The 24,357-nt window shown below is 39.3% G+C and overlaps 1 protein-coding gene across 1 annotated transcript in view; it reads right to left on the reverse strand.

The window, feature by feature from the left end:
• LOC126822345 (hypoxia-inducible factor 1-alpha) overlaps positions 1–12,191 on the reverse strand; it is a 108,904-nt gene extending 96,713 nt beyond the window's left edge. The window contains exon 1 of the mRNA XM_050551195.2: positions 12,019–12,191. Within this exon, the coding sequence (XP_050407152.1) occupies positions 12,019–12,041 (23 nt within the window). The 5' untranslated portion in view covers positions 12,042–12,191. The remainder of the gene's footprint in view (positions 1–12,018) is intronic.
• Positions 12,192–24,357: the final 12,166 nt, after the last annotated feature.

Genomic DNA, 24,357 nt, shown 5'->3' on the forward strand with positions numbered 1-24,357 from the left:
TGTCACAGGCAATGTCAGGCAAAGTTTCAGGTACAAAACCTCTGGTGCCTGTCACTAATTTGTCTTTTTTATTGATATTATTAATACATGTTCGGTACTTAGTTGAAAATGTCAGACACTATTTCATTAGTATCAGGTACATCTAAAACCATTATTTCCAGGCCTGACCCTTACCCAGTTTACCTCTCGTGACCTTGGTGAAATCTGCAAATCGATTCAACCCAGATTCATCTATTGTGCACTAATTATACACTTCAACGCATAACCACGCTGACAATACACAGGAAGAGAAAACAATTCAAATTTTTACAAGATATAAAAAATCGAACATGTACAGAAATGAAATGGGGTTTAACGTCCTACTGTTCTGCTCCAAACTGGGCTAAGACGGGCATATGCCATACAGTGTGCTTTGAAGGAAATTTTGCCCGGAATTCCAAATGTCAAGGGATCCATTTTACGTGCACGCCAATGTGTACATAGGACCTCGGTTTTTCGTACCATTCCGGACGACTAGACAGCTGTCCTTGTCAGGCTCTCCGTCCTGCATCACTGACAAGGGAGAACCACGCCGGAAAATCTGAATGAACTTTCTCGCCAATGCAGGGATCGAACATCCGACCTACAGACTAGCGAGCCAGAGTCTTAACCACTTAGCCACCGTGACCCCCCGTACATGTACAACGTAAGACCTATATTCAAATACCATTTGCTACTGTACTTGTTTGCAACCAATGAGAGTAGTACATATTAATAAACTTGTCAAATTTTCACACAATATACACAATGGTTCAAGGTCAGGCCTATATTCAAATAGCAGGAAATGCAATGTGTATGGAGTTTCCAGGGGAAATATTTGTATTGTAGTATTATAGTGTCCTTTATAGATATTTCAATAACAAATAAAGCAGAAACAAACAGAACAAAAAAAATGCATTACATTGTGCAGACCCTACTAGCTACTAGCTTTAAAATATTCATAAGATCAGTATGTATTATTATAAAGCAATTATTTGCTCTTCATACCTTTTACGGCACAGCAAACAAACCAATATGCACTTCAATACTGCACAGGTTGTTAGTCTCGCTCTTAGGGCACTGGCCCCTCGTCTATAACATGGGTTTTACTGCAGCAAACAAACCAATATGTACTTTTATACTACATAGATTGTTTACAATAGGGGACCATCTAGATCTTAGGGCACTGGCCCCTCGTCAAGAAAAATGGCAATGTGCAGGTTCAACAAGTTTTAAAATATTCATAAGATTAGTTTGTATTATTGCAAAGCAATTATTTCCTCTACTTTGGAACAGCAATATGCACCGCCATGCTGCATATTTTGTAGGGGACTGTGGTAGTCTAGCTTTTAGGGCACAAAGCTCTTGACTAGAGAAGAATCTTGGGGATTTTCAAGTCTGGCCCTTCCCTTCGAGGTCGACAAGGATGGTGTGCCTAGTCCATCAGATGGGGTGACAAAAATCAAAGTCCACACCCATGTATACCGTGGCGTGCACGGATAGTTGGAAATCGAAGAAAGGAGCCAGAAATAACAAGTTGGTATGTGTCTCAAAATGACCGAAATACATGTATTGTGTTGACGAGATATTAGACCCAAGGCTGGATTAACTATTTAGCAAAATAAGCACGGGCTTAGGGCACCATAGGAATGGGGTAACCACAGAATGTCTGCTTTCTTAAATGCCAAATTTATTTATTAAATATTTAATTTAAAGATAGGTTGCCAGGCAACGAAACATACGCCCACAGCAGCTAAATCGTCCGGGCAGTCAACAACAGTTGTCGCATATTCTTACTTTTTTCAGTAATGAAACATTTATAATATACTAAAATCTGATTAAGAGCAACAACTCATGAAGTAATTATCAGAAAACCATTAGAATTTATTTGGTTTTTATAAAGTTCTGCCCCATGCTAACATTTTGTATACAAAACTTTTAATATCATGAATTTGTTCAAGTCATAAAAATTCATTGAAAATCAATATACTTGTTCGTCTCAAGATCTTAAACTCTGTGTATCAATCTGAAGTCAATCGGATGATAACTTTAGCCTTTAGAGCGGAAATCGTTGACAATCAAGGGATATAACTCTAGCAGTAATTATCAGAAATCGCTGAAAATCAATAGGATTCTTCATCTCATAACCTCAAACACTGTGTATAAATTTAAAGTCAATTAACTTTAGCTTCTACAGCATCCACAAGATTTTTTGAAGTGATCAAGGGCCATAACTCTGGCAGTAATTATCGGAAATTGTTGAATATCTATAGGTTTCTTCGTCTCATGACCTTAAACACTGTGTATCAATTTAAAGTCAATCATATATTAACTTTGGCCTCTAGAGCGTCCACAAGATTTTTCAAAGTGATCACAGGCCCTAACTCTGGCAGTAATTATCGGAAATCGCTGAAAATCAATAGGCTTCTTCGTCTCATGACCTTAAACACGGTGTATAAATTTAAGGTCAATCGGATATTAACTTTGGCCTCTAGAGCCTCCACAAGATTTTTCAAAGTGATCAGGGGCCATAACTCTGGCAGTAATAATTGGAAATCGCTGAAAATCAATAGGCTTCTTCGTCTCATGACCTTAAACACTGTGTATAAATTTAAGGTCAATCAGATATTAACTTTGGCTTCTAGTGCGTCCACAAGATTTTTTGAAGTGATCAAGGGACATAACTCTTGCAGTAATTATTGGAAATCGCTGAAAATCAATAGGCTTCTTCGTCTCAAGACCTTAAACACTGTGTATAAATTTAAGGTCAATCGGATATTAACTTTGGCTACTAGAGCATCCACAAGATTTTTTGAAGTGATCAAGGGCCATAACTCTGGCAGTAATTATCGGAAATCGCTGAAAATCAATAGGCTTCTTCGTCTCAAGACCTTAAACACTGTGTATAAATTTAAGGTCAATCGGATATTAACTTGTGGACGCCGGACCGACGGACGGACGGACGGGGGCGACGACAATATACGACCACATTTCAATGTGGGTGTATAAAAATGAATTAAGAACTTTCGATTAGTTTTTCATTGTTTTTTTCTTTTCGTACTTTTACCTGTTTTGTCGTAATTAATAATGACGTGTATAAAATCACAGAAATACTCTAATCACATACTAGGGAGGTTGTTTGTGGTGTATTATTGTTTATATTTCAAATTACATATATATGACGGCACCAAAATCTTTTAAGTGTTTAGGCCTCTGTGGGTCTCTAATCCAGTCCTGATTAGACCTCATTTCTATTCTAATGTTTCCTATATTATTTATTCATATATACATGTACCAGGTTTAATATCAGTACGACCATCAGATCATTAATTATATATTGTCAGTGGGAAAATCAAAAGATCGTATCTGGCATATTTGACGAAATCCATTTTTTTGCTTCTTCAGAATCAGAATTTCTTTTTATCTAGTTTTTGTATTTCTAAACCAATCAAAATGTCTTCTATAATATCGTTTCAAAATGCTGTATATGGGGGGGGTTCCAAAAAGATATAAAATATCAATATTTTGACATGACATTTATCTACGACGTTATGATTCTTACCGTCTATGCTTTTTGTGGCCGGACCAGAGAATTTGGCAAAACTCGGTACAACCCTTTGACTCCCAACCGTCGATATACAATCAAGATGCAGGGATTAGTATTTTTTTATCCATCAATATTTATTTTTAGGTCATGTCTGAATAGCAAACTCCATTATTACAAATTTATCTTTGAGGAACCCCCCACCCCATATCTGCATTTACCCTGTTCAGTGAAATTTCTTATATTAGAGGACTTAGCGTATGTCACCAATGATGGCATCAATTATTGAAATTCTTGTCCAAATACCCAAAATTTCATAACAAATTTTACTTGCCTATCCTTTCTTTTCATGGACCACCATATTACCCCACACGGAACCTTATCACTTCGCAGACCACCAAAATGTTTTCGTGGACCCCAGGTTTGCGAAGCACTGCTTCATGTATAAAACATTCACCTTTTCCGATTAAGTTCACACAAGAAATCCGATAGAGTACATATGTCTGTATGCAATATTAATATGGTATAAATATGCACAACGTGTGTTATGGATTTACGATAACAATAAACTAGGGGTTTTTATGCGTTTTGTTGCAAAAGGTTTTTGTTCCAAGGACACAATAAAACGTTTATTGCTTGGTGTTTTATATACGAAATTTCTTGTATATGAAATGTCTTCAATTTAAATTCAAAAGTTGAATTGAAACCAGGCAGCAAGAAGGGTGGTTATAACATTTAAGAAGAGAGTTTATAGCAAATCTTGTGCTAGCAAAGTATTTTTAAGACAGTAAAATTAAGATTTTAGAATGAGTATTTCAGGTTATCTTGTGAAGTGAAATGGGGTTTAACTTCCTACTTCTGCTTTTCTGCACCAATTGAGTCAAAGAAGACAAACCTAAACCATTTAGTGTACTATTTCGAATTCCAACTGTCAAGGGTTCTTTATGAGCACGCCAATGAGAACACAGGACCTAGGTTTTTCGTTCCATCACAACAACTATACATTGCCTCTTGCTAGGCCCTCCGTCCTGCTTCACTGACAACCTTAAAATAATAATTAGTGGCTTTAAATTGTTCAACAGCCATGGTGGCTCAAAAGTCATAGATTGGGTCACTAAGTCGGAGGATCCGGGTTGGATCCTTTGGAATTTTCCGTGTGGTTTTCCATAGTCAGTGGTGCAGGAAGGAGAGCCTGGTCATTGGTGCAGTAACGAGGGCCTAGTCAGTGGTGTAGGAAGGAGGGCCTAGTCAGTGGTGCAGGAAGGAGGGCCTAGTCAGTGGTGGAGGAAGAAGGGCCTAGTCAGTGGTGCAGGAAGGGGGGCCTAGTCAGTGGTGCAGGAAGGAGGGCCTAGTCAGTGGTGGAGGAAGAAGGGCCTAGTCAGTGGTGCAGGAAGGGGGGCCTAGTCAGTGGTGGAGGAAGAAGGGCCTAGTCAGTGGTGCAGGAAGGAGGGCCTAGTCAGTGGTGGGGGAAGAAGGGCCTAGTCAGTGGTGCAGGAAGGAGGGCCTAGTCAGTGGTGGAGGAAGAAGGGCCTAGTCAGTGGTGCAGGAAGGAGGGCCTAGTCAGTGGTGCAGGAAGGAGGACCTAGACGGTGTTTGAAGGAGGGCCTAGTCAGTGGTGCAGGAAGGTGGATCTAATCAGTGGTATAGGGAGGAGGGCCTGGCAGGGAACAGCCTTTAGTCAGTGATGCGGGAAGGAGGGCCTGGCAGGGAACAGCCTTTATTCAGTGATGCAGGAAGGAGGGCCTGGCAGGGAACAACGTCTAGTCATTTGGATGGTACAAAAAAAATTGATGTCTCGAGTAAACAAAGTGCAGGTAAAAGAAACAGCGGAAATATCGAAAATGGGCTGCCCAGACAAAATTTTCATGGCATATGCCAGTATTCATGAACCACATTGAAGCAGGACAATAGGAGGTTAAACTCCATTTTATTTTAGTTACATGTAATCTATAATGTTTGAAAAAATACAAGAAATCTGAGGAACAAAGTTTTTACAAGAAGATCAAACTTCCTGTTTCAGATCTGCATTGTATCTGTATCTGAATGTCTTGGGTTATAGACCAACCCTTGTAACTACAATTCTATTCCTATATATTGCCCTCCTGATATTCATTCCTAACATTTTCTTCATCGTTATCTATGTCATATTGCCCGGACCGTAATTCTGTTCAAAAAAGCAAAACCCAGTCGGTTCACAAATGCCATAAAAGTCGAAAGTATGTGTTATTATTTCCTAATGAAATTTGAAATGAAACAGGGTTTACCCTCTAATCTTTTCTGCACCGACTGGGCTAATGAAGACGGACATATTATACGCCATACAGTGTGCTATGAGGGAAATTTTGCCTAAACTGCGGCACTATGGCCTTCTCTTATTTCGAATTCCAACTGTCAAGGGTTCTTTTACGTGCACGGCAATGGGTACACAAAACCTTGTTTTTTGGTCCCATCCGAACGACAAGACAATGTCAGGTCGTCCGTCCTGAACCACAGAAAAAGGAGAAATCAAACTGGAAATGCCCTGGAAATTTCTTGGCCAAGACTGATATCGAACCTCAGACATCCTAATTAACGAGCGGCCATCCTGATCACAGAGCCACAGATATCGAACCTCTGACATCCTAATTAGTGAGTTGGCGTCACTCTCTGAGCCTCTGATATCAAATCTCAGACATCCTAATTAGCAAGCCGGCATTACTCACTGAGCCACTGATATCGAACCTCAGACATTCTAATTAGCAAGCCAGCATCACTCACTGAGCCACTGATATCGAACCTCAGACATTCTAATTAGCAAGCCAGCATCACTCACTGAGTTACTGATATCAAACCTCAGACATGACATCATGTTTAGCAAGCCGGCGTCTTACTCACTGAGTCACTGTGGCTCCATTTCTTTAAAGAATGTTTGTCTGATTATCCACTGCTCCGCTCAGGGACGAACGCAGGATATTTGGTCAGCCCAAACCAACAAAAAGCTCAAATTTACATGTTTTATAGAAACAGAATAATAAGATAAGTGAATATTTCATAATGTTACTTTAAGATGCATTATGTAAGAACTAAATCTGCCTAATGCAGGTCTTTCTTTAGGCTGAAATGTTACATAGAGAGAGAGAGAGAGAGAGAGAGAGAGAGAGAGAGAGAAATGGGGTTTATAGCCTAGGCATCCCTGTATTTAGATTAAATACATTAAAAGTGGGCCATGATGTAATTCAATTCTGGGGATTATATGAATTGTATCCTGAACACTTTAAAACATTGTGTATGGGTTATATTTGTATTCCACAGTTATTGGGAAAAGACATACATACATATAGGGTGTAACACATTGGCGTGAACGTTAAAGATCCTTTGACAGTTGGAATTCGATATAAGAGTAGGCCGTAGTTCCGCTGTCCGGGCAAAATTTCCCTTAGAGCACACTGTATGACGTATGCCCGTCTTCATTGACCCAGTTTGGAGCAAAACAGTAGGACATCAAACCCCATTTCATTTCATTTCATTTGTAACCAAAGTCTGAGTTGTTATTATAGTGTGTGACATGCCCATTAGACACTGTCTTAATATGTTAAACATGCATTATGCAAGAGCTAAATCTGCCTATTGCAGGTCTTTCTTTAGGCCTGAAATGTTTTCTTAAGTATTAATTAGACATTAATTAACTGATCCAGGCCTTAATCAACTCTCGATGGCATCAGATTTCTCCGATATTAAATAGATAAGAATGGTTCAGCGATACTTTGATTTAATCAAATATGGAGGAACTAGACATAGCTTCGATCAACCAGTACGGTTGTTGAAATTATTGCACATGTCTGTCAAACCTTGAAATAGAGTAATTTGAATGAAATTTTCAAATTATTCATTTTACATCATCTATTTTCGAACTATTATAGCAAGAATGGCTAGTTCTTTATCTAAATCTTACATAATGCACCTTTAATGGATTGCCTAACAGAGTACTCGAAACAAAAATAACCTCTTGTTTTAATTAGTCTGAGCAAGAAACCAGACAAAAAATATTACAGGGTAAATCCTGGTTTAAATTGAGTGTGAATTAACTAGGTCATATTTTGATGTTACTACTGACTAATTAGTGAGTAATTTATGTTCCAAAGTTCTCTCTAGGATAAATGACCACGTACTTGTCAACATTATAGCAAGTTATAATTCGTAGCTCTTCTGGGGAACCGATGAATCTGATGTCTCCAAATTATGTAGGCATACATACACACTGAGCCTTTTAAAGAGAGAAATCCAACAGATAATAGTTCTATGTGTGCAGAAGGGCCTGATAAATGCACAAGCAGAACCTATGAAATTATCAATTTTATTGGTCTCAAAATTAAATTGTTGATTTGTTTTTTTTATTTATTTTACGTCAATTGCAGCCAAGTCAATTGTGCAGTCCACATGCCCCTATCATATAAATATTTTTTATAAGTAATGGAGGCATGAACTAGACACTAAAAACCTATCAAGGGCAACAACCTATGAAGTAATTACATGTATCATAAAATAATTTTAACTATTCAGGTTATCGGAAATTGCTGAAACTTAATAGGCTTTTTCGGACCATGTTGTATAAATTTCAAGTCAATCAGATGAAAAGGTTAGTCTGTCGAGAGTCCATAAGATTTTTTTAAAAGTAATAACAGGTCATCAATCTGACAATAACTATCGGAAATCATTGAAAATCAATAGACTTCTTCATTTTGTGATCATAAACAGAGTATTAATTTCAAGTCACGGGGATGAAAACTTCTGTCTGAAGAGTGTCCGCAAGATTTTTCTAAATGATCAAATGTCGTAACTCTGACAGTAATCATCCGAAATAGATGTGCAAATGAAATGAAATGGGGTTTAACAGCCTACTGTTCTGCTCCGACTGGGCTAATGAAGACAGGCATATGCCATACAGTGTGCTATTGGGGACATTTTGCCCAGGCAGCGTCACTATGACCTACTCTAATATCGAATTCCAACTGCCAAGGGATCTTTTGTGTGCATGCCAATGTATACATGGGACCTTTATGCCAAATTTTCATTTTTAATTTAAAATCAGAGTGTTTTTGTGTTCAAATATGATGTTGAAATAAAACTATGATTTTTAAATTAAAAATGACAATTTGGTATAAAGAATGGTAAATTGTCAATTATTGATATAAATTAATAATGGATTTGGGTAGATTTGTCTAAAGAGAGAGAGAGAGAGAAATGGAGTTTAACGTCCACTCGACACAAACTAGGTCATTTCGGGACTAACACATGGTTTAATTTTATTTCAATAATTCGCTTGCGCGTAGGGGTCTTTAGCAGTGGGAGGAAACCAGAGGAGCCGGAGAAAACCCACGAGGTTGGACAGGCGACCCTACTCCTTGTCACGTACAACCGTGGATTCGAAACCACGCCAGTTGACTCAATGACAGGTCATATGATACAGCACGCACATGCTAACCATTCTACCATCCAACCCCCCAGATTTGTCTAAATCATGCTACCCTAATCTTAGGGTCTTCACTGAGTGGCGAGCCATCCTGGTTTCCAGCATCTTACTAAATATACATTATGTAAGATTTAGATAAATAAGTTGGCAGTTCTCACTATAATAGTTTAACAAGAGCATCGCTAACGCTGCAATATACGTCCACAATCCAGCTTTGATTGATATGGTACTTTTTAAAATGAAGAGAATGAAATATGAAATGGCTGTAATATGATCAGAGGCAAAGAAGGCTAGGTGTCGGGTTTGTTTTGCCAAATTTACAGACAAAATACTAACAATAAAGTGGGTGCGACACTGCCCCAGGAGGTCGGGGCAAGCATCAAAATAAATAGTTGCTGTCTTTATGGTATAAGGAATAAATATGTAGGCAAAACACAGACACACAAATTGAAAATGGGCGTGGCTCTGCCCCTGGGGGTTGGGCATGCACCCCAAACGATAGGGATGTTCCTTAGGGTACAAAGAATAAGTATGCAAAGTTTCAATATGATATGTTAAGGAATGCGGCCTGTAGATGACAAACAAAGAAATTCAAAGAATGGGCGTGGCTCTGCCCCTGGGGGTAGGGCATGCACCAAAAACAATAGGGATCATCCTTGGGGTATAATGAATAAGTATGTAAAGTTTGCAGATGATCACTTAAGAATTGTGGCCTGTAGGCGACACACAAGACACACACACAAGGACAGGGGCGACGGCAATCTACGTCCACATTATGAATGTGGACGTATAAAAATTAGATATCCTGGGTAAAACGGGTTGGTAACATTGACCACATCAAATTCCTTTGGAAATTAATCCCTAATATTGTACAACTATTTGCCTTGTACAGTTTTTGACCTGTTGATTGTAGCATCTAATAACTAGAAATGGGCGTGGCTCTGCCCCTGGGGGTCGGGCATGCACCAAAAACAATAGGGATCTTCCTTGGGGTATAAGGAATAAGTATACCAAGTTTGAAGAAAATCCAGTAAGAATTGCGCCCTGTAGGCGACACAAAGACACACGAAAAGAAAATGGGAAATGGGCGTGGCTCTGCCCCTGGGGGTTGGGCATGTACCCCAAACGATAGGGATGTTCCTTAGGGTACAAAGAATGTGTATGCAAGATTATAAGTTAAGAAATGTGGCCTGTAGACGACAAACAAACAAATACTAGAAATGGGCGTGGCTCTGCCCCTGGGGGTCGGGCATGCACCAAAAACAATAGGGATCTTCCTTGGGGTATAAGGAATAAGTATACCAAGTTTGAAGAAAATCCAGTAAGAATTGCGCCCTGTAGGCGACACAAAGACACACGAAAAGAAAATGGGCGTGGCTCTGCCCCTGGGGGTTGGGCATGCACCCCAAACGATAGGGATGTTCCTTAGGGTACAAAGAATGTGTATGCAAAGTTTCAAGATTATTAGTTAAGAAATGTGGCCTGTAGACGACAAACAAACAAATACTAGAAATGGGCGTGGCTCTGCCCCGGGGGGTCGGGCATGCACCAAAAACAATAGGGATCTTCCTTGGGGTATAAGGAATAAGTATACCAAGTTTGAAGAAAATCCATGAAGAATTGCGCCCTGTAGGCGAACCACAGACACACACACACACACACACACACACACACATACATACATACACACACACACACACACAGACAGGGGCGACGGCATAATACGTTCACATTATGAATGTGGACGTATAAAAATAGATAATGTAACAGGGATATGTTGAAATTTCAGTCAAATTACTTCACTTGGAGCAGAGAAAACCTCATTTTAAAAACACTGTAGCCGTGATTGTCTTTGTTATTACTGTAATGATAATAAAGAAAGTCTTGATTATCCATTTTTGGGGTTAATCTAATGAAAATTGGACCCATCAGATGTCATCGAGAGTTGATTATGGTCTGGATAAGTTAATTAATGCCTAATTAATAATTAAGATAACATTTCAGGCCTAAAGAAAGGCCTGCAATAGGCAGATTTAGCTCTTGCATCCACGTATAAATATATTTAATATTCTGGTATTATTATGAAATAAATAAATAATGTTTTGTGAAAGTGAACTTTCGACTAGAAAAAGTAATCATGTATACACTGTTCTGCTCATCCACAATCCTTTCGATCAATTCATTAAACTAAAATTAATCTCAATTGCTGCATTTATTTATTTTTTGATTATATTTTATAAGCTATTTTGACAAAATCGTAAATGTAATTAAAAAATGTTCACATTGTCAAACAAAAAGATAATATTGATCTAGAGGTTTTTTTGTCCATGAATTTTATTAGGAGGATGTAATGTTGTTTTATGCTAAATAATTTTATAACAATATTTTGGCCATACTCCCTTTGATGATCATGCACAACCCTTAATTCATTTAATTAAATTAATAATAACCATTATTTTATTTTGTTGGGGGGTTTTAATTACCTTTCATAACCTATTTTCACTGAATAAATGTAATTAATTACATTTTGACATGTCAAGCAAAATATAATAAAAATTGTCCATAAATTTTAAATAAAGCGCAATGTTATTGTTATGCTAAATGATTTTACAATCCTATTTCGGCCAATACTAGGCCTATATATAAATATAGCTTCTGAAGTTCTACTCCTAATGCTTTCGGTTTTATTAACACCGGCTAAAACAAACGAGTGTATCAACCATCGTATCGGGTCAAAGTCCTTCCGAATTGTTGAGACAGTGCGACTATAATTAGGCAAATTAATTAATCATGAATAGGCCTACTTTGTTTTGTGACAATGAAAACAATAACGTTTAGTTTATTAATTCATGTTGTCAAAAACCGTTTGAAAAACGAATTAGGGTCAGCTAAACATGTAGTAAAAATAGCATGCGTTTCCTCAACAACTTTCCAACACAGATAGTAATACGCCTCGTCAAATATCAGCTGGCAAAACTAGCATTACACACAATATTTTATGGCTTACCTGCGCTTTTCTTTCGAAGTCATGTTTCATATATCTTTCTTTATGCTTGGTAAACTAAAAGTAACAGTAAAAATCCACGTCAAGCAAGAAATGTCACTAGTATAGTAATAAAATCCCAACGTGTTGTAAGCAGACCTTTTCAATGTTGTGTCATAGAAGGCTAACGAATTGACGTCATGCACGTAATACTTCGGGTGGTTCCGTTATCGTTCGGCAACAGGATTCTTCAAAGAGATGGCATCCGTTCGCTTTTAGGCTATAAAGAAATGTTCAGCAACGTTCTCGAATTTAAGAGAATATATTTGTAAATGTAATGAGACGTAAATTAGTGTCGATAATGTCCCATTTTCCATAACCGCACGATTTCCGATTAACTTTACTACAACTGGTTCAAATAGGTGCATGTGAATTTTTAATATTTTCCTATATAAACAAAATTAAATTCCTATATTATACCATAAACATTTTATCTGTATTCTCAATTATATATTTATTTATGAAATTGTATTTTAGTTAATAGAATAAAATTGCGAATGAATGATTGAAATAAAAAAAAAATAGGGGGGGGGGGTATCTTTCTTACTCGGCTAACAGAGACGGATAAAATGTATTTAAGCAAATACCCGTATATAATTTGTCACAAATAAAGATCATTTATGTTGTATTTCACCAGAAAATGTGTTTTTTTTTATTATCTGCATACAACTGTACATGGAAATTAAACATAGGCTTAGACAGTATTGAATATTTACATAATATATACTTGAGTTCAGTGGCGGATTCTGTATTTAGGTGTTGGGGGGGGGGGGGGAGACTTCGAGAAAAATTGAAATGCGGTTTGGCGTCCACTCGACTCAATACAAACTAGGTTATTTCGGGACTAATGGTTCCCACTTTTCAGTGGTGCAGGACAGTGGGTATGGCAAGCGATTACGTATAGTTCTATGGATGGGACGAAAACTGAGGTCCCGTGTGCATTTTGGCGTGTACGTCAAAGAACCCTCGGCGGTTGGAATTCGATATACATTTAAGAGTAGGTCATAGTGCTGCTGCCCTGGCAAAATTTGCCGCATAGCACACTGTATAGCATATGCCCGTCTTCATTAGCCCTGTCGTAGCAGAACAGTAGGATGTTAAACCCCATTTCATTTCATTTTTTTTTTTTTTTTTTTTTTTTTTAATAGGGATAGGAGTTTTTAACTTTGTCACGTACAAACTCTGAATCGAAATCACACTACTTGATTCAATGACCGGCCAATAACACCATTCGCCCCCCCCCCCCCCCCCAGAGTGAGATCACCTGTTTATTTTCCTATAATTGTAATACGTGACACCTACCATTAGTTATCGAACCTGGAGAAGATCGAACATCTTTTGAATCAGGATCTGGGTCCCGACCGCTACTCATTTTAGGCGGCATCACAAGGTTTGTCACTGAGTCAAGTAGCGTGGTTTCGATTTCCTACTTGTACGTGACAAGGAGTAGGGTTGCCTATCCAACCTCGTGGATTTTCTCCGGGGGGGGGGGGGGGCTCCGGTTTCCTCCCACTGCTAAAGACCCCTACGCGCAAGCGAATTATTGAAATAAATTGAAACAAGTTAGTCTCGAAATGACCTACTTTATGTCGAGTGGACGTTACCCCCTCTCTCTCTCTCTCTCTCTCCCTCTCTCTCTCTCTCTCTCTCTCTCTCTCCCTCTCCCCCTCTCTCTCTCTCTCTCTCTTTATCCTTATCTTTTTGTTCTTTTCTTCCTCTGGCATCACAATTCTAAGATTGTTGTGATTGCGATGATGTCAAACTCGGTCCCCGGTCCATAGTACGCCTGTACTTGTTAACATTACAGTGACGTCAAAATAGAGTTTTAAGTTCATTCAATAATTTCCCTTGTGAAGATATTAAAATGTTACTAATCTTCAATTCTTTATAGCGATGTATAACTTTATAAACTTTAGGCCATCATTGCTGTCCAACCTCGTGGGTTTTGCCCGGGTTATCTGGTTTCCTCCCACAGCTAAAGGCCCCTATGCGCATGTGAATTATTGAAATAAAATTGAGCCATATGTTAGTCCCGAAATGACCTAGTTTGTGTCGAGTGGAGGTTAAACCCCATTTCCCTCTTCATTTTTGTGCTCATCTCTTATATATAGGAGATGGGAGAGGAGAGTGGTGAGTGAACTGAAGATCAAAAGTTACCCATGGACCCCATCCCCCGCCTCGAACGGACGTTGACCCCCTTGGATTTTGAGAGGTTGGATGACCAAATGATTTACGCGTGCGCATTGGATCAGAAGGTCTGGCATTGAGTCAACTGGCGTGGTTTCGATTCATGGCTTGTACGTGACAAGGAGTAAGATCACCTGTCCAACCTCGTGGGCTTTCTCCGGTTCCTTCCATAGCTAACGATCCCTACGCGCAAACGAATTATTGAAATAAAATTGAAGCATATGTTAGTCCCGAAATGACTTAGTTTGTGTCGAGTGGACGTTAAACTCCATTTCTCTTTCTCTCTCCTTCTCTCTAATTTTTCTTTCTCTCTCTCTCTCTTAATTACGGACCTGGAACTATGTTAGTCCCGAGTCGAGCGGACGTCCCCCCGCCCCTCTCTCTCTCTCTCTCTCTCTCTCTCCACCTCTCTCTCTCTCTCATTGAATACCTTATTGTAAAAGATATTTTCTCTATTATGACCAATTTCTCAGAAATACATAAAATTGAAATTTATATTTCTGCGAATTGAAAAGATCAGCATAATAAGGTCTCTCTCTCTCTCTCTCTCTCTCTCTCTCTCTCAATTACAGACCTTGAACCATGTTCCTCCCCCCGCCTCTCTCTCTCTCTCTCTCTCTCTCATTGAATATCTTATTGTAAAAAATATTTTCTCTTTTATGTCCAAGTTCTCAGAAATACATAAAATTGGTATTTATATTTCTGCGAACTGAAAGATCACCATATATGATCTTATCGTGACAGAGAACAAATTATCGGGTTAAATTGGTTGGGTTTGTTGTTCTGTCGATTTAGTTTTTATTGCCACGAATTCCGCTATGTAGTTGTACAGTAAAAGTGCACGTGCATGGTACATATTTATATATATTTATATGTCAAACTGATGTAATATATGTAGACTCGTATGTCTAGTCTCTCCCAGACCTGTAGAGTTCATTGGTTCTATCTGGTACCATTTTCAATATAACTTTATAGCATCCTGCCCAAGAACGTCAATTGCTTTAAAGGACAACGTCAAATCGACACAACCTCATCAGTCAGTTATATAGAGGTATGACTCGTGTTTTCCTTTGGAGTTCGTCACTTCCGATTCAGATCGAACATCTTTTGAATCAGGATCTGGGTCCCGACCGCTACTCATTTTAGGCGGCATCACAAGGTTTGTCACTGAGTCAAGTAGCGTGGTTTCGATTTCCTACTTGTACGTGACAAGGAGTAGGGTTGCCTATCCAACCTCGTGGATTTTCTCCGGGGGGGGGGGGGCTCCGGTTTCCTCCCACTGCTAAAGACCCCTACGCGCAAGCGAATTATTGAAATAAATTGAAACAAGTTAGTCTCGAAATGACCTACTTTATGTCGAGTGGACGTTACCCCCTCTCTCTCTCTCTCTCTCTCCCTCTCTCTCTCTCTCTCTCTCTCTCTCCCTCTCCCCCTCTCTCTCTCTCTCTCTCTTTATCCTTATCTTTTTGTTCTTTTCTTCCTCTGGCATCACAATTCTAAGATTGTTGTGATTGCGATGATGTCAAACTCGGTCCCCGGTCCATAGTACGCCTGTACTTGTTAACATTACAGTGACGTCAAAATAGAGTTTTAAGTTCATTCAATAATTTCCCTTGTGAAGATATTAAAATGTTACTAATCTTCAATTCTTTATAGCGATGTATAACTTTATAAACTTTAGGCCATCATTGCTGTCCAACCTCGTGGGTTTTGCCCGGGTTATCTGGTTTCCTCCCACAGCTAAAGGCCCCTATGCGCATGTGAATTATTGAAATAAAATTGAGCCATATGTTAGTCCCGAAATGACCTAGTTTGTGTCGAGTGGAGGTTAAACCCCATTTCCCTCTTCATTTTTGTGCTCATCTCTTATATATAGGAGATGGGAGAGGAGAGTGGTGAGTGAACTGAAGATCAAAAGTTACCCATGGACCCCATCCCCCGCCTCGAACGGACGTTGACCCCCTTGGATTTTGAGAGGTTGGATGACCAAATGATTTACGCGTGCGCATTGGATCAGAAGGTCTGGCATTGAGTCAACTGGCGTGGTTTCGATTCATGGCTTGTACGTGACAAGGAGTAAGATCACCTGTCCAACCTCGTGGGCTTTCTCCGGTTCCTTCCATAGCTAACGATCCCTACGCGCAAACGAATTATTGAAATAAAATTGAAGCATATGTTAGTCCCGAAATGACTTAGTTTGTGTCGAGTGGACGTTAAACTCCATTTCTCTTTCTCTCTCCTTCTCTCTAATTTTTCTTTCTCTCTCTCTCTCTTAATTACGGACCTGGAACTATGTTAGTCCCGAGTCGAGCGGACGTCCCCCCGCCCCTCTCTCTCTCTCTCTCTCTCTCTCTCCACCTCTCTCTCTCTCTCATTGAATACCTTATTGTAAAAGATATTTTCTCTATTATGACCAATTTCTCAGAAATACATAAAATTGAAATTTATATTTCTGCGAATTGAAAAGATCAGCATAATAAGGTCTCTCTCTCTCTCTCTCTCTCTCTCTCTCTCAATTACAGACCTTGAACCATGTTCCTCCCCCCGCCTCTCTCTCTCTCTCTCTCTCTCTCATTGAATATCTTATTGTAAAAAATATTTTCTCTTTTATGTCCAAGTTCTCAGAAATACATAAAATTGGTATTTATATTTCTGCGAACTGAAAGATCACCATATATGATCTTATCGTGACAGAGAACAAATTATCGGGTTAAATTGGTTGGGTTTGTTGTTCTGTCGATTTAGTTTTTATTGCCACGAATTCCGCTATGTAGTTGTACAGTAAAAGTGCACGTGCATGGTACATATTTATATATATTTATATGTCAAACTGATGTAATATATGTAGACTCGTATGTCTAGTCTCTCCCAGACCTGTAGAGTTCATTGGTTCTATCTGGTACCATTTTCAATATAACTTTATAGCATCCTGCCCAAGAACGTCAATTGCTTTAAAGGACAACGTCAAATCGACACAACCTCATCAGTCAGTTATATAGAGGTATGACTCGTGTTTTCCTTTGGAGTTCGTCACTTCCGATTCAGGAAACCTGTATTATTATTTCTGTGTTAAAATTATATTTGGAATGTGTTTAACCAGCTCTATCACATATGTGATAATGACTGGCACCAATATTGTCCTTTAAGGGGCGCAATATATCCCGGTTGGAGCTGAGATGACATAAAACTCCCATCATTTATTCATTCGATTGCTAAGGGAATTTGTCATGGTCGATTCACATAAACGTATAGCTAACAACGTGACCCACTTTGATATCTTGGGATGTGATGGGATTTAAAGACCTGTGACGACACCCTCAATCCCGTACGCCATTTTAAGACCAACATATCGTAATTTCTAAGGTTAAAGGTTAAAGTTGATCCCAAGGAACAGCGGAGTTTCCGACTACTGTTCTTCGAATTACAACTGTCAAGGACCTTTCAGGTGCATTATTTTAGAGCTGTGGTCGGCAACATTTGTTTCGGGGGCGGGGGGGGGGGGGGCATTTTTTCAGGGGCATTGCCCCCCCCCCACTACGGGCCTGGATCATACGAGCCTGGATCATACGAGCCTTGGTACGAAGACATGAAATGAAATGCGGTTTAACGTCCGACTGTTCTGCTCCGAACTCAGCTAATGAAGACGGGCATACGCCATACAGTGTGCTTAGATAACAAACCTTAATCTCTCAACCCTAAAACAAGCACATCAGTATATCTCAGCGTTTTTAGTTACGTTCTCGTAGCTAACAGTGTGCTATGAGATTCCAACTGTCAAGAGATCTTTTACGTGCACTCTAATGTATGCGCCTGTCCAACCTCGTGGGTTTTCTCCGGGTCCTCCGGTTTCCTCCCACTGCTAAAGACCCCTACGCGCAAGCGAATTATTGAAATAAAATTAAACCATATGTTAGTCCCGAAATGACCTAGTTTGTGTCGAGTGGACGTTAAACCCCATTTCTCTCTCTCTCTCTCTCTTTGGTTAGATTGTGTACATCGCAGCTGTTAAAGCATTGATAGGCACTTCTTCATAATTTAAAAAAAATAAAAATTCTTTTAAATATTTTATTTCAAATCAATGTTGGCATCAAATGTTTCATTCAAATTACACTATTGCAAGCGAAGATATTAGCCTTTGAATGATTGACAGACGTGTGCAATAATTTCAACCACCGTACTGGTTGATCGAAGCTAAGTCTCGGTCCTCCACATTTGATTAAATCAAAGTATCGCTGAACCATTCTAATCTATTTAATATCGGAGAAATCTGATGCCATCGAGAGTTGATTAAGGCCTGGATCAGTTAATTAATGTCTACTAATTAATACTTTAGAAAACATTTCAGGCCTAGAGACAGACTTGCAATAAAACAGAATTGTTTTCCCTCGCGTGATGTGCCCGTCCTAAAAAACTTGTTTATTCCGATTGACTAGATTGTCATTAAATATTTAATCAATATAATCATATCCATTCATTTTTTTTTAAAAAATATTTTCAGGGCTATGTGTTTCCGTTCCAGTCTCTGTGGTAATGAATCATCGACAGGTTGGCCAATAAACAATAAACTAAAACTAAATGACATTTAGTAAGTGTACCGTACTTCTACATATAATTTCTTAAATAAGCCTGTAGTGTTCGATCCCTGTATTGGACGAGAAAGAAAGAGAGAAATGGAGTTTAACGTCCACTTGACACAAACTAGGTCATTTCGGGACTAACACACGGTTCCATTTTAGTGGTCTTTAGCAGTAGGAGGAAACCGGAGGACCCGGAGAAAACCCACGAGATGGGTCAGGCGACCCTACTCCTTGGCACGGACAACCGGGGAATCGTTACCACGCCAATTGACTCAATGATATACCTTATGATACAGCGCGCACACACTAACCATATGGCCATCCCCCCCCCCACCATTGGCCGAGACAGTTCACAGGGATTTTCCGACGTGGTTTCCCCTTGTCAATGGTGCAGGACGGAGGGCCTGACAAGGACAGCTGTCGTTCGGATGTGACGAAAAACCGAGGTCCCGTTCATACATTGGCGTGCACGTACGTAAAGGATCCCTTGGCAGTTGGAATTCGATATAAAAGTAGGCCATAGTGCCGCTGCCCGGGCAAAATTTCTCTCATAATTCAATTTAATTTCAATAACTTGCTTGCGCGTAGGGATCGTTAACTATGGGAGGAACCGAAGAAAACCCGCGAAGTTGGACAGGTGACCCTACTCCTTTTCACTACTTCACTTGATAGACCTTCTAATCCAACGCGCACGCGTTAACCATTCGGCCACCCAAAACCCCAAGGGACTTTCTCAAATAAAATTTGGTTAGAATCCGGGACCTCCCGGGTGAGGTGGTGAGCAAGCGGAATACTCAACGATCCATTGTGACCCCCACAGATTGTGCTATATGCAAATAATTAGCCTTTTTAAAATACATTAAATATACATTATGGGAGATTAGATAAAGAGATGACAGTTCTCACTATAATAGTTAAAAACTAGATAATGTAAAGAGAATATACTGAAAATTTCAGTCAATTTGCTTCACTGAGAACCGAAACATTTGCTTTTGAATTTTAGGCTAGCCTCGATCATCATTACTAAAGTCGGTACAATAGAAACAAATGTATCCCAATCCACTATATATCGCAGGCTAGTGATGGCATCGAGAGTTGATTATGGTCTGGATAAGTTAATTAATGTCTAATTAATAATTTACATAACATTTCAGGCCTAAAGAAAGACCTGCAATAGACAGATTTAGCTCTTGCATAATGTTTGTTTAATACATTACAACTTTCAAAGTTCCGAAGAAAAAAAAACCAAAGACACCGAAAAACAGAAATTTGGGACTGGTTTATCAATTGTGCAACTAGTGGGTTTTCCCCCTATTTCGTCTTGACATAACATCACAGTTTTTTTTCCTGTGTACATAAACGGAAGAAAGTTGAAACGGATACAGATTGGTTTTCCATCGCGTTAGGTGCCTATCCTTAAGACTTGTTTATGAAGTTTGAATGACAACAAATGTTCATTTACACAGACCTTACACACGCTTCTCTTCCCCAGAGATTTTGATATGTTATATTTTAAATTAATCCCCGGTGAGTTTGGAAATGAAATGAAATGGGGTTTAACGTCCTACTGTTCTGCTCCGAACTGGGCTAATGAAGACGGTCATACGCCATACCGTGTGCTATGAGGAAAATTTTGCCCGGACAGCGTCACTATGGCCTACTCTTATATCGACTTCCAACTGACAAGGGATCTTTTACGTGCACGCCAATGTGTATAAGGGACCTCGGTTTTTCGTCCCATCCGAACGACTAGACAGCTGTCCTTGTCAAGGCCTCCCGTCCTGCATCACTGATAAGGGGAAACCACGCAGAAAAATCTGGATGAACTTTCTCGGTCAATGCAGGGATCGAACACCCGACCTCCAGGCTGGTCTCTAGTTCTATAGCTTCGATCTCTGAGTGCAGTAGAATTATTAATGAGGGATGTGGGAGAGTTAAACTATCATTTGTTAATAACGAGAGAGAGAGAGAGAGAGAGAGAGAGAGAGAGAGAGAGAGAGAAATGGGGTTTAACGTCCACTCGACACAAACTAGGTCATTTCGGGACCAACACATGGTTAACTTTTATTTCAATAATTCGCTTGTGCGTAGGGGTCTTTAGCAGTGGGAGGAAACCGGAGGACCTGGAGAAAACCCACGAAGTTGGACAGACGACCCCACTCCTTGTCCCGTTCTATGTTATGGTCAAGTGTACAATGGCTATATTTGACAAGACCAAATGCATATTTACCCAAGGTCACGAGATCTAAACAGGGTTAGGTAGGGCACATGATTTTTGCCGGGATTGTGGGTTAGGGTTAGTGTAAGGCCTAGGGCCAGGTCTTGGGTTAGGGTTAGACGTTTTCAAACCACTTAAACCCGCCAGTCTTTATCGGGAAATGGAGACCGGTGTCCCAAGATATATTTTACGGTGTATGGATAAAATCAGACTTGTATAAAAAATAATGTGTAGGTGAAATTTACCTTTCGTTATCAAGTACAGCACGTGGCCATGCACTGTATGGACCTTGAAAGGAACGGCAATAGACTACCAGGTCACCCAACGAAAAAATTGACCCGAAATCTTAAAAGGGTTACGTGTCCGGATAAGCGGTTTTGTGGCGATTTTTATGTTCACGTCCAAACGTCTCAATATTTTGAGTCGATATTTTGACGCAAGGTATAATACACCACCCCTCTATAAAATGAAATGAAATGGGGTTTAACGTCCTACTGTTTTGCTCCGAACTGGGCTAATGAAGACGGGCATACGCCATACAGTGTGCTATGAGGGAAATTTTGCCCGGACAGCGGCACTACGGCCTACTCTTATATCGAATTCCACCTGTCAAGGGATCATTTCTGTGATTCTGTTAAAAATCGGGATGGTGCCTTTAACCCCAGTTCTCTCTAACTGTAATGTTTTATCATCTAGGGGCTTGGATGGCTGAATGGTTAGCGTGTACGCGATGTATCATAAGGTCTGTCATTGAGTCAACTGGCGTGGTTTCTCGATTCTCAGGTTGTACGTGACAAAGAGTAGGGTCGCCATTCCAACCTCGTGGGTTTTCTCCGGGTCCTCCGGTTTCCTCCCACTGCTAAAGGCCCTACGCGCAAGCGCGAATTATTGAAATAAAATTGAACTATACGTTAGTCCCGAAATAACCGAGTTTGTGTCGATTTGACGTTAAACTCTCTCTCTCTCTCTCTCTCACTCTCTCTCTTTCGTTTTAGGGGTTGGATGACTGAATGGTTAGCACGTGCGCGCTGTATCATAAAGTCTGTCACTGAGTCAACTGGCGTGGTTTCGATTCCCCGGTTGTACGTGACAAGGAGTAGGGTCGCCTTTCCGACCTCGTGGGTTTTCTCCGGGTCCTCCGTTTTCCTCCCACTGCTAAAGACCCTATACGCGCAAGCGCAAATTATTGAAATAAAAGTGAACTATGTGTTAGTCCCGAAATGACCGAGTTTGTTTCGATTTGACGTTAAACTCTCTCTCTCTCTCTCTCTCTCTCTCTCTCTCTCTCGTTTTATCATTTTAGAGATAATCTAGTCACTATACAGAGTACAGACGTATCTATTAGGACGCCGTCCAATTTTGTTTTCGAACAAAAACAATAAAGCTATTTTATGCCACTGAATCAGTTCAGTCATCAAGTACTATTTTCCTTTTAATGTCATAAATAACAGAAATTGATAGGCCTTGTTTTACGTCACACCAAGTTCTAGATGGGTATTGATAAAGATCTTGTAGATGGTTTGAAATAATAGTGTAATAGTTAGCTAGTTTTTTTTTTGTTTTTTTTTTGTTTTTTAAAAACAGCCCATACAAATTGTTTTAAATAAAGGTCCCATATGAAATCTGAAGCCGTTTGTTGTGCCGTACAAAAGATTTTCTTTTAAAGTATATTTATTATTAGGTATTGAGGCAAAACGGTCCATACAAATGAAATCTGAAACTGTTCGCCGTGCTATTCAAGGACCGATTGTTCAAAACTCCGTTAACTTTTAACGGTTCGTTAACATGGGGCTAATGGATCATTATCTTTAACGGGGATAAAGTCTGTTGCTGGAAGCCCCGTTAAAGGAGCTAAGTCGCTAATATTTGGGACCTAGAAATTGACACAAATGGGTCGCAACGCATACAGTAATGTAATATGAATGTATATAAATTGATTTACATTCAAACGTTTCTGTTTTTACTGTAATTTTTAATCAGTTAGGTTCGGCGAAATACGCCAAGATTCTCAATCGAATTTCAATCTCTAGCGTCTGGTTATTCCAGTCTACGCCGATATTATTTATTGGGCTTGCTCTCCAGGTAAGAATATAGCGTCACCGTTTGACATGACTTGTGGAATATGCCTAGTCTCGTTTTTCGAGTCCCATATTACAAATAGCGCTGAATCGCATTATGGTACACGATTCGTGTACCAATTGTAAAATGTTTATTTTGTCTTAAATATTGGATATCAGAAGGCCATCTTTTCGAGGTAAGATCACAACATCAATGTTGATTTAAACCGACAAATAAATCTTGTTTTCAATGTCGAAGATTTTAGATGATACTGAGTTAGAGACTTAGCTACTTTAACTTTAACATGTCGTTAACTTGCCGTTATGTTTAACGGGGATGTTGGGCTCTGTTATCTATTTAACTATAGCATTATACGTATATTCTTAGCAAGTATATTTTTTAAGTATATTTATTAGTAAGTACTCAGGGGTTGGTTGTTAAAACTCCGTTAACTTTTAACGACTCGTTAACATGGTAATGGATCGTTATCTCTAACGGAGAGAAAATCCCGTTAACTTTAACATGTCGTTAACTTGCCGTTATATTTAACGGAGGTGTTGGACTCCGTTATCTATTTAACGATGGCATTGAAATGAAATGAAATGAAATGGGGTTTAACGTCCTACTGTTTAACGATAGCATTATACGTATATCCTTAGCAAAACGTCATAGATTACCAGTGTAATTTTCTATTGAACATTTTAGAGGGTTTGGCGATGGGGCGGGGGGTGGGGGCTATTCCATTTTCTATAGAATTAAATTATATAGTATTCTACAGATTTTTGTGGGCCTGTAGGAAATAATGGCCCTAACTATTCTACAATTTCTGTAGTGCAAATCCCATAATTTTTCCTACAGATTTATGTTAAAATTTCTAAAGGAAAAAAATAAAGTATTCTTTAGTTTTTTTAATAGTGTTTTCTGTAGTAAATTCTACAGTTATCGTTTTTGTCTTTAATCAAGTTTAGTGAACAGACTGCACAGTTGTCCCACTGTCTTCAGTTTCTTGTTAATACTAACTTCTAGGAAGTTGTTATACATGTACATTGAATTTAAAATTCAGCCAATGAACAGTCTTCTCTTGGATTAACTTTAATCAATCCGTTAGCTAACGGATAATGAAATTGACTCTCCAGCAACAGAACTTTAACGGACCGTTAACAAATGACACGTTCGCAAGATAATCATAACGAGTTTAAAGGATTGTTAAAGGCTCAATACCACTCTTGTTGTAACTGAATAATATGTCCCAACCTTTATTCT

This window comes from Patella vulgata, chromosome 5, assembly GCF_932274485.2.
Source record: "Patella vulgata chromosome 5, xgPatVulg1.2, whole genome shotgun sequence".
In the NCBI taxonomy this organism is placed as follows: domain Eukaryota; kingdom Metazoa; phylum Mollusca; class Gastropoda; family Patellidae; genus Patella; species Patella vulgata.